At 38.4% G+C, this 13067-nt stretch overlaps 1 protein-coding gene across 6 annotated transcripts in view; it reads left to right on the top strand.

Annotated features, from left to right (window-relative positions):
* The window catches only part of ADCY2 (adenylate cyclase 2), a 434372-nt gene that overhangs the window by 403196 nt on the left and 18109 nt on the right, over positions 1-13067 (top strand). For all 6 annotated transcript variants that reach the window (XR_012157385.1, XM_073332378.1, XM_073332375.1 and 3 more), the window contains 3 exons: positions 675-859; positions 2491-2575; positions 12296-12454. Coding sequence is in view for 5 of the 6 variants with exons in the window: in XM_073332378.1 (XP_073188479.1) it covers positions 675-859; positions 2491-2575; positions 12296-12454 (429 nt within the window). In the remaining variant the exon portion in view is untranslated. The remainder of the gene's footprint in view (positions 1-674; positions 860-2490; positions 2576-12295; positions 12455-13067) is intronic.

Here is a 13067-nt window from a genome sequence, read left to right as displayed (position 1 = left end):
ACCCATTGAGGCAGCATTTGCAAATTGGGCTGTCTGTTTCTAACCGGTGCTCTTTTCTTCACAACAAAGTTTGTTGATCTTTGTGTTTCTTTTTGGATGCACAAACATTAACATTTTTCCAGTATGAAAACCACTTTCAAAAGTAGTAATGCTTACATAGTAGAAAAATGGATTCTGCTACTTTATATAGATTGAACTCACAAGATTAAATGAAGATTTAATATAAGTAATTCTGAACAAGAATTACTTTTTGCTTATTTCAAGCAGCAATAAATTATAAGAAGCACTGGAGAAAAATTAAAATCACAAGTTAACTACGGCTGATTGTGCTGTGCAAAGCACTCAGAGATCTCCCAAAATGAGTATATGGTGATTCAGGTTCAGTCAAACATACTTCTGTCGACAAGCCAGCAGTGTTCCAGAAATATCTTAATAAGAAATAAAATATACTTGGCCTAAGAAAAGCTACCTTTTTTTTTTGAAGTATAAATGTCCACAGGGTTCTGTTTGATTATTTGATAGTAATGAGAGATTTCCTATTTAATTTATATGGGGGTTTAATCATTTTTGTAAAGCTAATGTGGCCATTTTATTACAAATTACTTTCTTCTCTCCAGTTAATATTCACTAGGTCGAATCCTAAATGTTTGTCTTGTTTGGTTTCCATGTGCCAGTACTTTATCTATAGCTGCATTTTGGGGCTGATATCCTGTTCTGTTTTCCTGCGGATAAATTATGAGTTGAAAATGGTGATCATGCTGATTGCATTGGTGGGCTACAATGTCATCCTTCTGCACACTCATGGCTCCACACTGGATGATTACAACAAATTCCTGTATGCAATGGCACCTATGAAAAGGTAGGTTGGTTATTTTAGCATGCTACTAGGGGAAAGACAATTAATAATATTGCTTGTGTAGCAGAGCAGAACAGAGCTTGGATTTTTTTTTTAAAAAATATATATATACACATCTACAAATCCCAATTCAAGATAACAACTGACTCCTGTGTGCAAAATATATGATTTGATTGTATATGTAACAGTATTAGAATAAAAGAAATAAACCTGTTCAGACTGCATAAATCATCTGATGTTTGCACTATATTATGGTTTGATTTGTGTTGTCATAAAAAAGGATATTAGGCATTAGCTCTTTGTTACCTGAACCCTGTTAACATGTGTTGTTGGTTTTTTGCACACAGACAGAGCATCTTTTTTCCCCAGAATTAGGGCATTTGTCTTAAATTGTTAACTATATAATACGTGCTTCTCAGAGCAAAGAGAGGTTTTCCTGTGCAGAAACTACTCCTCGAGGGGGCAAAGGAATGGGTGTAATTGGGAATGACTTCTTACATGGATGAATATATATTTTGCATCGAATTACTTGGGTCTTTGCTGTGGGCAAGATAATTGTGTCCTGAACCTCCCTGTTACAGTGTAGAAAGGACGTGTGTTACTTCTACCCAACCTTTTCTTAAAAATACATTTTTATAAAGGTAGCATGTGTAGGCAGTGCATACGCCATGGTAGAAAATCATGAGTGCTTTGAGTAGAATTCCAGTACTTTGCCTTCTAACTCCATTCACTGAGCCAGATCTTAAGGCACTAGGATACCATGGAATAAGAATCTGAATAGAATAGTGAGACTAGCATTGTGTTTCTGTTTACCTTTGAAAATGCAAAGTGTAACACACAAATGGGGGAGTGAGGAGATGTATTCAGGTACACAGTATAATACACACCACACGTGTAGTTGACATCCCTGTGATATACTGCAGAAGCATTTGATATGTTACATTTCTCATACACCTTTGACTACCTGCACTTTGCCACTAAGGTTATTTCTACACTAGCATTTTTCTTAAAACTTTCCCACCAGTGGGAGCAACAGTGGCCTTGCTCATGTAGATCAGCTTCTGGAAGTGTAGACCAGATCCCTCGCCATACATTCTCTCATCTCAAAGGAACTCGGGGTTTTAATAAGCTGTCCAAGGGAGGTGATTAGTGTGGTTCTTGCCTTGTGTGGTTCTGAGCTTAAGAAGCCTCTTGGTACCTTATGATTTCATTTCACTTCTTCACACTCAAGAGACGTGGTTAGTCACTACAGTATGGAAGCAGAATATAGTACTGCCATCACAAACTCTCTCTACAGTCTACTTATACCAACATATTGAAAAGCAATCAGAAACTCTCCTTTAACAGGCAAAAAAAAGCATTGAATATATTAAATTTAATATTATTCTCCAGATTTACGTTGTACAGTCAGAAAGCAGGGCCCATTATATAAATATATTTAGTAGTACAGTTTTAATATTCCAGAAAACAATAAAGCAATTTATGTTAAAGTTTTTAGTTTGGTTACTAAAAAGTTGTGCAAGGAGTTTACAGCACAGAAATGAAGGGAGGAAACCAAGACTGTGATTAAGTATTAAGATTACAGGGTTTTTTTTCCTTTTTGAATTCATTTTAGCTGTGTTTCTTTTTTACAGGCCAGGAATATTGAAAGACCTGAAGACAATGGGTTCTGTGTCTCTCTTTATATTCTTCGTGACATTACTAGTTCTTGGTAGACAGGTACGCAGCATGCTCTTTTCATCTGCTTTACTATTTTTGAATGCATATGTGTGTTTGTGTCTGTGTTTACACATATATACACATATACACATGGAGTGTATACACAGAGTGGTATTATGTAAAAAATTAATGAGATTGCAACCAGCGTCCATAATAAACCCTTGATTTCAGCACTCCTGTAATTTTACCTTGGAAAACTGTTTTGGCTACAAGACTGAAGATTACTCTAAAGGAAGGAGTATGGTGAATGTTTTGGCGAAGTAGAATTTACAGATCATTTAAAAAATTCCCCTGATTTGGAATTGAGTTTTATTTAACATTTCTTTGTCTCCCTCTTATTCAAACACCGCTTGGTACTACCTCTTCAACCTTCCCATTTAGTTATTACCTTGATAACTCATTGGCTAGAGTTGCTTAATTACAACCTATTTTCTTCACAATTATTACCCATTGATGCAGACACAATGAGACGACTATGCTATAGTCTGCTTAAATGTGGAGGCTGCAACTTTATTAAAACTATTATCCAATGGGGGACTACTCTGCAAACTACCTAGCAGGGCTGTTCCAGTGGGGATTTTAACTGGGCACCATGACACCTGTATACCCTCAGGCCTGCCCAAGGACTTAGGCTGGAAGCTGGAGTCCCCAGTCCATTCCTCTCCTCCACTCAGGAGGTAAGAGAGATGAAATACATGGAGCCATATGTTGCACAAGAAATGGAGGCATACCACCTCACTGCACAGTGTGATGCTCAGGCCCCATACTCAAGCAAGCCATTGGGTTACAGGGACCTCATATGAGATACATTTTAACCCACCTGCTACACTGGACCCACCACAGTTGCAATGCTACGACTACACTGCACACTTCTTTCAGCGGCATGTATGGTATGCACTCAGGTAGCCCTTCCACTATGGTTTTAAGCAATGCTGTAGACTGTGAGGCACAACTTAGGTGAATAGAGAAGAGACATGCATGTTGGGTGTAGGTGTGTACCTGAGTATATACCCTACAGACGCTCTACTTTCCCAAGCCATGCCTCCCATCTGCACTACTATTTTTAGTAGGACTGTCAAGTGATTAAAAAAAATTAATCACAATTAATCGTGCTGTTAAACAATAATAGAATACCATTTATTTAAATATTTGTGGATGTTTTCTACATTTTCAAATATATTGATTTCAATTACAATGCAGAATATAAAGTGTACAGTGCTCACTTTATATTTATTTTTTATTAAATATTTGCACTGTAAAAAGCAAATGAAATAGTATTTTCCAATGTGTCTAATACTAGTACCATATTGCAATCTCTTTATCATGAAAGTTGAACTTACAAATGTAGAATTAGGTACAAAAAAAACCTGCATTCAAAAATAAAACAATGTAAAACTTTAGAGCCTACAGGTCCATTCAGTCCTATTTCTTGTTCAGCCAATTACTCAGACAAACAAGTTGGTTTACATTTGCAGGAGATAATGCTGCCTGCTTCTTGTTTACCATGTCACCTGAAAGTGAGAACAGGCATTTGCATAGCACTGTTTTAGCCAGCATCGCAAGATATTTACATGCCAGATGCGCTAAAGATTCATATGTCCCTTGATGCTTCAACCACCATTCCAGAGGACATGTGTCTGTGCTGATTATGGGTTCTGCTCGATAATGATCCAAAGCAGAGCAGACCGACACATGTTCATTTTTGTCATCTGAGTCAGATGCCACCAGCAAAAGGTTGATTTTCTTTTTTGGTGGTTTGGGTTCTGTAGTTTCCCCATCAGAGTGTTGCTCTTTTAAGACTTCTGAAAGCATGCTCCACACCTCATCCCTCTCAGATTTTGGAAGGCACTTCAGTTTCTTAAATCTTGGGTCGAATGCTGTAGCTATCTTTAGAAATTTCACATTGGTATCTTCTTTGCATTTTGTCAATTTTGCAGTGAAAGTGTTCTTAAAATGAACAATATGTGCTGTATTCTGTGTTGTAATTGAAATTGATATATTTGAAAATGTAGAAAAACATCCAAAAATATTTAATAAATTTCTATTGGTATTCTAGTGCGATTCATCACTATATTTAATTCAAAAAAAGTAATCACAATTAAAAAAATCACTTGAGTTAACTGTGATTAATCGACTGCCCTAATTTTCAGTCATGTAGTGACCCACTGCCTCCCAGCTGCGGCAGCCTTTCCCTGCTGCAGGAAAAGGCTCTGGCAGCAAGGAAAGACTCTGGCAGCTCCACACTGCTGGAGCCTTCTGCAGCTGTAGATAAGGTCTCTGGCAACAAAGAAAGGTGCTGCCAGCTCCCTGGTACTGGAGCCTTCCTCTGCCACAGGGAAAGAGTCTGGCAGCTGCTCATTTCCAGAGTCCTTACCTGAAGCAGGCAAAAGCTCAACCAGCTCCCCACTGCGGGAGCCTTTCCACTCCACAGATGAAGACCCTGGTAACAGGGAAAGGCTCCAGAAGCTCCCCCCACCACAGCCTTTCACTAACCTATGTAGCTACATGTCACAACTAGCTTTTCACTGCAGCGTGAAGCTACACATATCCTACAGATGGCCAAAAGTGGCTTTAGCTCTTCTTAGAGCTGACAGCTAAGAAATTATACTTTAGCTGTATACTGTACTTTTGGAGCTGTATGACGAGGATTTTTCTCCCAGCTCAGCACATGTGTGGGTTCTTAGGAAGAGACAGTACCCTCTCTGCTGACCGTGAGCCCCCTTGTAACTCATTCTACCCCCAAAAATAAAGAAAAAAAATTCCACACACTTGTAAACTTTTTTAGAATTCCGCCTAATTAGCACTTGCAAAATTTTCAGAACATATACCTATACTGTATTTTGATATTACAATACTTCAAAATTGTTCCTCTTAACACTTTTTCCAAGTGTCTATTGTTTGTATCTGCCCAGTTAAATCCCATTGCACTACAAAATTTGAAAGGGAGGTAAATTTTGATATTGGGTCATGCAAGAGGTGTTTTTCAAGAGCAGAGTTGTTAAGAAGGTTCATAAACTGTCATTATTTTAAAAGTACAGAAGTTGGTTTAGTGATGGAGAAAGAAGAACACATGGCAGTGGAGTATCTATTAGTTGTTATCTTCCAATCTGTGTCAGGCTGGTTTTGAAAAATAAAAGGAATCTCCATGGTATTGTCAAAGTCAGATTCAGGACTCACGTAATTTGTCAGACCACTCTGTTTATTAGCAAAGTGCTTTGCCAGTGCACCCAGATATGTGAGCCCCTCTCTGAGGCTCAAGCTAACTTATTTATACAATAAGCCAAAGCCAATTTAACATAAGAGACAAAAGAAAACAGAAACTGACAAATATACATACATATCTTATTTGCATACTAATGTTTACCAATCTCCTAGCTCAGTAGGAGCTTGAAGTTAATTAGTTTGAGGACCCATTGTCTCACACTCCTTAATGTTTTTCTTCCTGACAACTACATTTCAACAAACCCTTCAAGTAGCATTTCTTTAATGAATTATAATTTCAATATAATTCATTCTACTTTCACAGTATAATGACTTCTGCTATATTTTCCATTAAAATTCTCCGTTGATCGAAGGAAATAAACACAGGTCTTGATTTGTATCTTCATCTCTTCCACTGATAATCCTTAATAAATCTATGCACTCCACAATCTTCATTCAGTGAGAACTCCTACCACCATTCCAACGTGGACTGACATGATTTGCCCCATATTCCAGGTATTGTAATTGAGGATTAGAGTTTGAGAGGCATGCCAAGGCTTGTATAGGAATTTTGTGACTGAGCTAAGAAGAAAACCTTGATAACTGATATAATAGACTCATATCATATCCTCAAGACCATATTGCCTTACATACAAATTACCTTACATACACTTTATTTAGTTAAACCAACTGTAAAATTGAGCTAATCATGCTTACCCAAATTTGTAAAGTGCTTTGCTTTTATATATAATATAGCAAGGAAAAACACTAGGAAAGCACAAAGGCTTATTAGCTGAACTAAGGCACAGAAAAATGCAATGCCTTTACTGAGATGCACTGTGGCATAGTGGTCTAGGCGTAAACTGTAGATTCTAATCTTGGGTCAGTCTCTTACCAGTAATTCTCTACATCAACCCTTATTATGTTGAGTGAGCTCCCTCTGTAGAGCTGTGTTCTTTACAAATAAAGGCAGCACTTTCTCTCCTCACCCTTTCTGTTGTACACAATCTCAAGAGTCACAGCCAAGAAAGTAGCTGATCCCTGAACCAGAAAAGCTGGGTCTCTTTGGTATTCAGAGGATACTGTACCTGCAGGGACCCCTCTTGTGAGGTTTGCAAGACATTCACAAATCCCTGTGTGGGTACGTTCAGGAGATACCTCTAACTAATAGGTGAAAGTAGGAATCTTAGTTTTTACATTGTTTATAAAAATAAAAAGATTTAATAGGATTTTTACTTTGTTATATATAACACTAGTTATACTGTGGAAATGCTAATAAAAATGAACATTAAAAACAAGTCGATACAAATAAAACATCTGAGAGTAGCTGGTCCTTTGTTTCTAAAATTGACTAACAAATCTAAATACATAGGGAAAGAGGGCTAGATTCACAAATGGGACATAGGCATTGCAACATCTAGCCCCTAGGCAGCCAGCCACCCAGTGAAGTTCACAGCCCTAGCATGCTCAGGCTCCCCTGCATTATCCTGGGAGAATTATCTGACTGATTAACAAAGGGATGCTCAGAAGCCAGCAAGCTGAGTGGGGAGCCACCTAAGCTAGCTGGGAATGAAATGCTGAGGAGAGGAGTGGGGCTTCACAAAGGTTCTTCAGCACTTCACTCTCATTGATCTGGGCCTGAGGCACCTGACTGACAGATCAGAGAGAGGCAGTTGGGGATCTAGTCTTCTAAACCCGGTCAGCCCTTTTTCACAATAAAATGAGAGAGACCCATCCTATTATAGCCAATAATGTGGTTACGTTATTTGCCTAGTTTGTGGGAGAATCAAGTCCCTGCTCCAATAAATATTTAATTACAGTATTTATACAAAGTAGAATAGCTTCAACAAGAGAGACTGAGCCAATAGCCTGGCAGCTAGGGCACTCACCTGGGAGTTGGAAAACCTGGGTTCAAGTCCCTGCTCCAAATCAGGCTGAATAGGGATTCAAAAGTGGATCTCCCATGTTTCAGATGAGTGCCCTGGTCACTGGGTGGACGCGTTCGCTCCCTCCTGACCTTCCAGCTGTCTTTTGTGTGAGTTGGGTACGCTCTGAGTACAGCTACCAGATTGGGTCCCACACATGAGATAGGTGCGAGAATGTCAGGTTTGAGAATCCTATGGGGGCTAAGGCATGAGCGCGAGCTCTGAACAGCTAGTTAGCTGTGGGGCATCATCAGGCTTTGTTGGCTTTACGCGTGTCTACCAGTGGAAACATGGCCACCTACGGTGTTAGGCAGAAGCTGAGTGGTGCCTTTGTGAGTGTCGCTGCTGCCTAAATGTTGGATTTAGGCACCTAATTGCATCTTTAGGTATCCTTCATGAATCTAGTCCAGAGAGAATGCATTTTTTAGTGTACAGTACTTTAGCAGTATTTTTTAACACTTCTTGTTTAATTCACAGCTAATTTTGATGGTGTATCTTTGTTCATAATATCAATGTTCTCTTCACAATATTACTGTGGCATCTTAGATTTAAAGAGATAAGTAATAAAGCAGTAAATAAATTATTTATTTAATACAAACCTTAAACACACTAGAAGACTTTTTGAAGACTATAGTGCACATAGCACCTAGTTTTACCCAGTCTTTTCAACACAGATGTTTGATATCATATGAAAATTGTAACTTGATAGAGTATTTAGAATTCATGACTTCAAAATTCTGTTTCAGCTTTCCAGTTTACTTTTAACTAGCTTATGGCAATCACTGTGGCATTTCAGTTTTTTAATAGACTTATTCTGCAATTATTATATTTGGTGGCCTTTTCCTTTGTCATCCTTATTAGGAACCACCTGGGTAGGAAAGCTTGTTTGTTTTTCACTGTAAATTGACACTTCCTTAATATGATTGCAACAAGGAGTTGAAAGAATACTTCTCTTAATTGAACAGTAAAATAGGTATTCTAGAAAAGTGACTGATGCCTTTTGCATAATGAGGTCAATTTTGAAACAAGATTGTTCATGAACTGATTCTTTGTAATAAGGAATTGTCATTTGGTGGTAAGGATGACTGCAGAATGTCAACAATAGAATCCTAGAAAAGGTGATTTGTATACAGGTTCTCTGTTCCTTTAAATCTGCCTCTGTACACACTTAACTATTCCCACTCTGATTTCCTTTTTTTACCACTTGAAAACACTTGATAGCAATATGAATAGCTCCTTCAGAAGCTGCAGATTCTTTGCTTGTTCTGCTTCACTATCCTGCTAGTTCCAGCTTTAGCTTGGACAGTATGCTCCTGCTGAAATGCTAAGACCCATTTTACTTTCATGAATAAAGCTGTTCTCCTTTTGGTTGCAGAGACATTATACTTCTAGTATCCAGTTTAATTTAAACCTACATTCTTTTTCCCACAGTAGATAGATCAAAGTAGATAAGTTAATTCATCTTACAGTTTCTCTTTTTGTTTTGTAACTAAAATATGTGCATAGTACTCGGGCCTCACCATCCAGCTTGTCATTAGTATCTAAAGCCAGCTTCAGTCCATTGATCAATACGTGTTAAACAGAGGCATGATTTTCTTCTACTATTTCCTTTTAAAGTTTGTGTTCACAGATACCCTTTTCACTCCACTGTCATTTATCTGCATTTCCTTTGAAGCCACATACAGTCATTGGAATAATATTTGGGTGCCTCATTCTACTGTTTTAACATCTTAGACTGTAGCCTCAACAAGACAACTATGCATCAGTTCATACTGTGACAGCACTCTTTTATCCAGAAGAACTGTATGTATTTTTGTGTGAAGGCTTACTAAGATTACTAAGTAGTAGTTGAAGAAGGCATCAAATTATTTGCATAATCTTGTTCTTTAGTGCAATGTCTGGGGGTCTTTTTCAGACCTCCCAACAGTTTTACTCTGGTAGAACTCCACTGACTAAATGGAAATTGCTGTTGATTTACACCAGTCTAAATTAGATCATAATCAGGCCCATATAGTCTTTAAATGTAATATAGAAATAATACCTTGGATTTATCCCAAAATATGTTAATCTAATGGAAAAGCTGTGCAAGCACCTCCAGAATGGATAACAGTGAAATTTTCAAAATCTGTACAGTAAAGTTACTATGATGAAATTGCCAAATTTGCAAAATACCACAATAACCCCAACACAACAATCTTAATTCCCTGGTATTGTGAATTGTCTAGATTTAGGAATTTATAGGGTCCATGTCTATCAAGGTAGATCCAAGTATGCAGGGCGTATAGGTATAACAGAAAAAGTTCCTTGTCATGGGATGACATTGTGCAAGAGTCAGAAAGCCATGAAATAAAATGAATTTTTTTCAGCTACATACATGATCATTGCAGAGTAACAAGAAATTGGAAAGTAGTGAAGAGACTTAGGACGGCATGGGAAATGAGAATGGAGATGCTATGGTTGAAAAGGAAAAAATATATACTATATACTGTAATCTACTCTTATGGTGGGATTTAATACATATAACAAATTCCTCCTCTACCTTGGTGGGTCTTGCGCTTATTGGTGGATTTGCTCGCCTCAGAGATTCACGGCAGCCCTCAGTTTGGCTGTTTTCGTGAACCCCCAGTCCAGGTCAACTCCTCCTGTGTCTGACCAGGAGTTGGAAGGTTTGGGAGGAACCCTCTACTCCTTCCAGCCCAGGGCTCTGTGGAATGCAGCTGTCTAGAGTGCCTCCTGGAACAGCTGTGCGACAGCTACAACTCCCTGGGCTACTTCCCCATGGCCTCCTCCCAACACCTTCTTTATCCTCACCATAGGACCTTCTTCCTGGTGTCTGATAATGCTTGTACTCCTCAGTCCTCCAACAGTCCGCGTTCTCACTCTCAGCTCCTAGTGCCTCTTGCTCCCAGCTCCTCACATGCACACCACAAACTGAAGTGAGCTCCTTTTTAAACCCAGGTGCCCTGATTAGCCTGCCTTAATTTATTCTAGCCACTTCTCGATTGGCTGCAGTTGTTCTAATCAGCCTGTCTGTCTTAATTGTTTCCAGAAAGTTCGTAATTGTTCTGGAACCTTCCCTGTTACCGTACCCAGGGAAAAGGGACCTACTTAACCTGGGGCTAATATATCTGCCTTCTATCACTGTCTTGTAGCCATTTGGCCCAACCCTGTCACAGACAAGACAGCATCACAAAAATAAACCTCCCAAAAGCAAACCTGTCAAAGATCTACTGCCACTTCTGCTACTAAAAATAAATGGTATTTGAGAAGAATCTGCTCTACTGCTTATATCCCTAGGTTAGTATGCAAACAAATTTGTTTGTAGTATAGGCCTCATCATTTCAGTATTGTTCTTGGGGCTGCCCAAGAATCTTTATAAACACTGTAGGAGAGAAGAAAAACTCTGATATGCATATTTTAAAAATGATTTTAAAATAAAAAATGTTAGGGTATACAATTTTATGTGTAGTTTAATTAAAAATATTTAAAAATAGCTAATTTAAAAAATCCAGGTTGACTGTATCCTTTTAATATTTTCAGTTTTTTTACTCTTTTGCTTTATGAAACTTTGTCCAAACTCAGAACAAAGATTAATATTATGTTACATTGCTAGTCTCTGTGTACTGATCAACTGTCTGCTTTTTGCTGTAGTACACCCTCTTTATCAGGCTGATTGCATGAACCAAGGAAGATGAATATTAGTGTAGTGTGTACAGACAGTTCTTCTTAACTGTCTCATGTTACAAAGTGCAGTTGTAGCCATGGTGAGCCAAGGATATTAGAGAGACTAGATGGGTGAGGTAATATCTTGTATTGGATCAACTTCTGTTGGTGAGAGAGACATTGTACCAATGAAGTGAGCTGTAGCTCACGAAAGCTTATGCTCAAATAAATTGGTTAGTCTCTAAGGTGCCACAAGTACTCCTTTTCTTTTTACTGTACCTTGAATGGTCCCTGAGAATATATGCTACCTAGTTATGTATGCTAAATAGTCTGTTCCACCTTGTATTTAACTATGATGCTCGGAGTATATTTCCCAGACCTGAAGAAGAGCTCTGTGTGGCTCGAAAGCTTGTCTCTCTAACTAACAGAAGTTGGTCCAATAGAAGATATTACCTCACCCATCTTATCTTCCATGTTACAAAAGAAATCGGTGTTTTAGACCCCAGTTTGCCTCTATCCCAAACAAGGTAGAAGTTACCTTATTTAGTAATTCTAAATTCTTTCTCTCATAAATTTTGAATTGTGAATCGAAAGGCACAGAAAGCATAGTTGGATTAAAAAAAAGTAAATTCCCTATCATTTAAGGCATTCTGCCCTGTGGAGTTTTTTCCCGCATTTTAGGTCAGTTTTCCACAGTGTCCCAGATTTTGGCCTTACTAAGTTGAGAGAAAAAACATATGTCAAAATGGGCACTTGGGAATAACTTCAGTGGAGTATGGGGCTACCATAAAGTGGCCACATATACAAGAGAATCTTGATAACAGGGAGCCTCTTAAGGAGGGTGTACCGTGCTTATTTTGTCTCTTAAAACCTGTACTCGAGCAGGACAAGATGCCTATTGTTTCTTTACTTCTGTGTCCTCTTGTAACAGAATGAATATTACTGTAGGTTAGACTTCCTGTGGAAGAACAAGTTCAAAAAAGAGCGTGAGGAGATTGAGACCATGGAGAACCTGAATCGGGTGCTGCTGGAGAACGTGCTTCCTGCACATGTGGCTGAACACTTCTTGGCCAGGAACCTGAAGAACGAGGTCAGCCACTACTAACTATCAGCTACTCTGTGATGAACACACAGAGACTGGACATATCATTCAAAACAATCATTTAAGCAATAGGTCCTTATTGATAGGATTGTAAATTTACTAATTATTTTCTTTTCTTTATGATAATTTAAAGGTCTGTTTTACAACAGAGACTGTGGCATGGTAGCTTGCAATAGAAAGTGGGAAATTGTCTAAATGACAAAGTACTTTGTCATCCAAGAAGCAAGATACAGACATGGAAGGAGGAAAAGGGAGAGGGAGGGAGAAAGGAGACGATTGACTGGACCTGAATTTACAGTGAAATTAATTGTTTTCCTCTAGTGGCAATATGGAGCTGTATTTGAGTGCTCCATTTGCTGCTGATGTCAGGAGAGCCTAGCTATCAAAGGAAAAGTTAAAAAAAAAATAAGACAGAGGGAACACATTCATTCAGAAAAGAATCTTTAAATGCCTCAGTATCCATTTCTTCTCTGCTTAAGGACTTGATGAAAAGTCCATGGAAGTCAATAGAAAGACTCCCATTGACTTCAGTGGGCTGTAGACCAGCGCCTAAATGTTCCTAAAGGTGTAGTAATGAAGAATGAAAGAAAGTGCTTATAAA

Source organism: Lepidochelys kempii, chromosome 2 (genome assembly GCF_965140265.1).
Source record: "Lepidochelys kempii isolate rLepKem1 chromosome 2, rLepKem1.hap2, whole genome shotgun sequence".
In the NCBI taxonomy this organism is placed as follows: Eukaryota; Metazoa; Chordata; order Testudines; family Cheloniidae; genus Lepidochelys; species Lepidochelys kempii.
The sequence above is the reverse complement of the archived record's forward strand: the minus strand, read 5'-3'. Positions and strand labels throughout refer to the sequence as shown.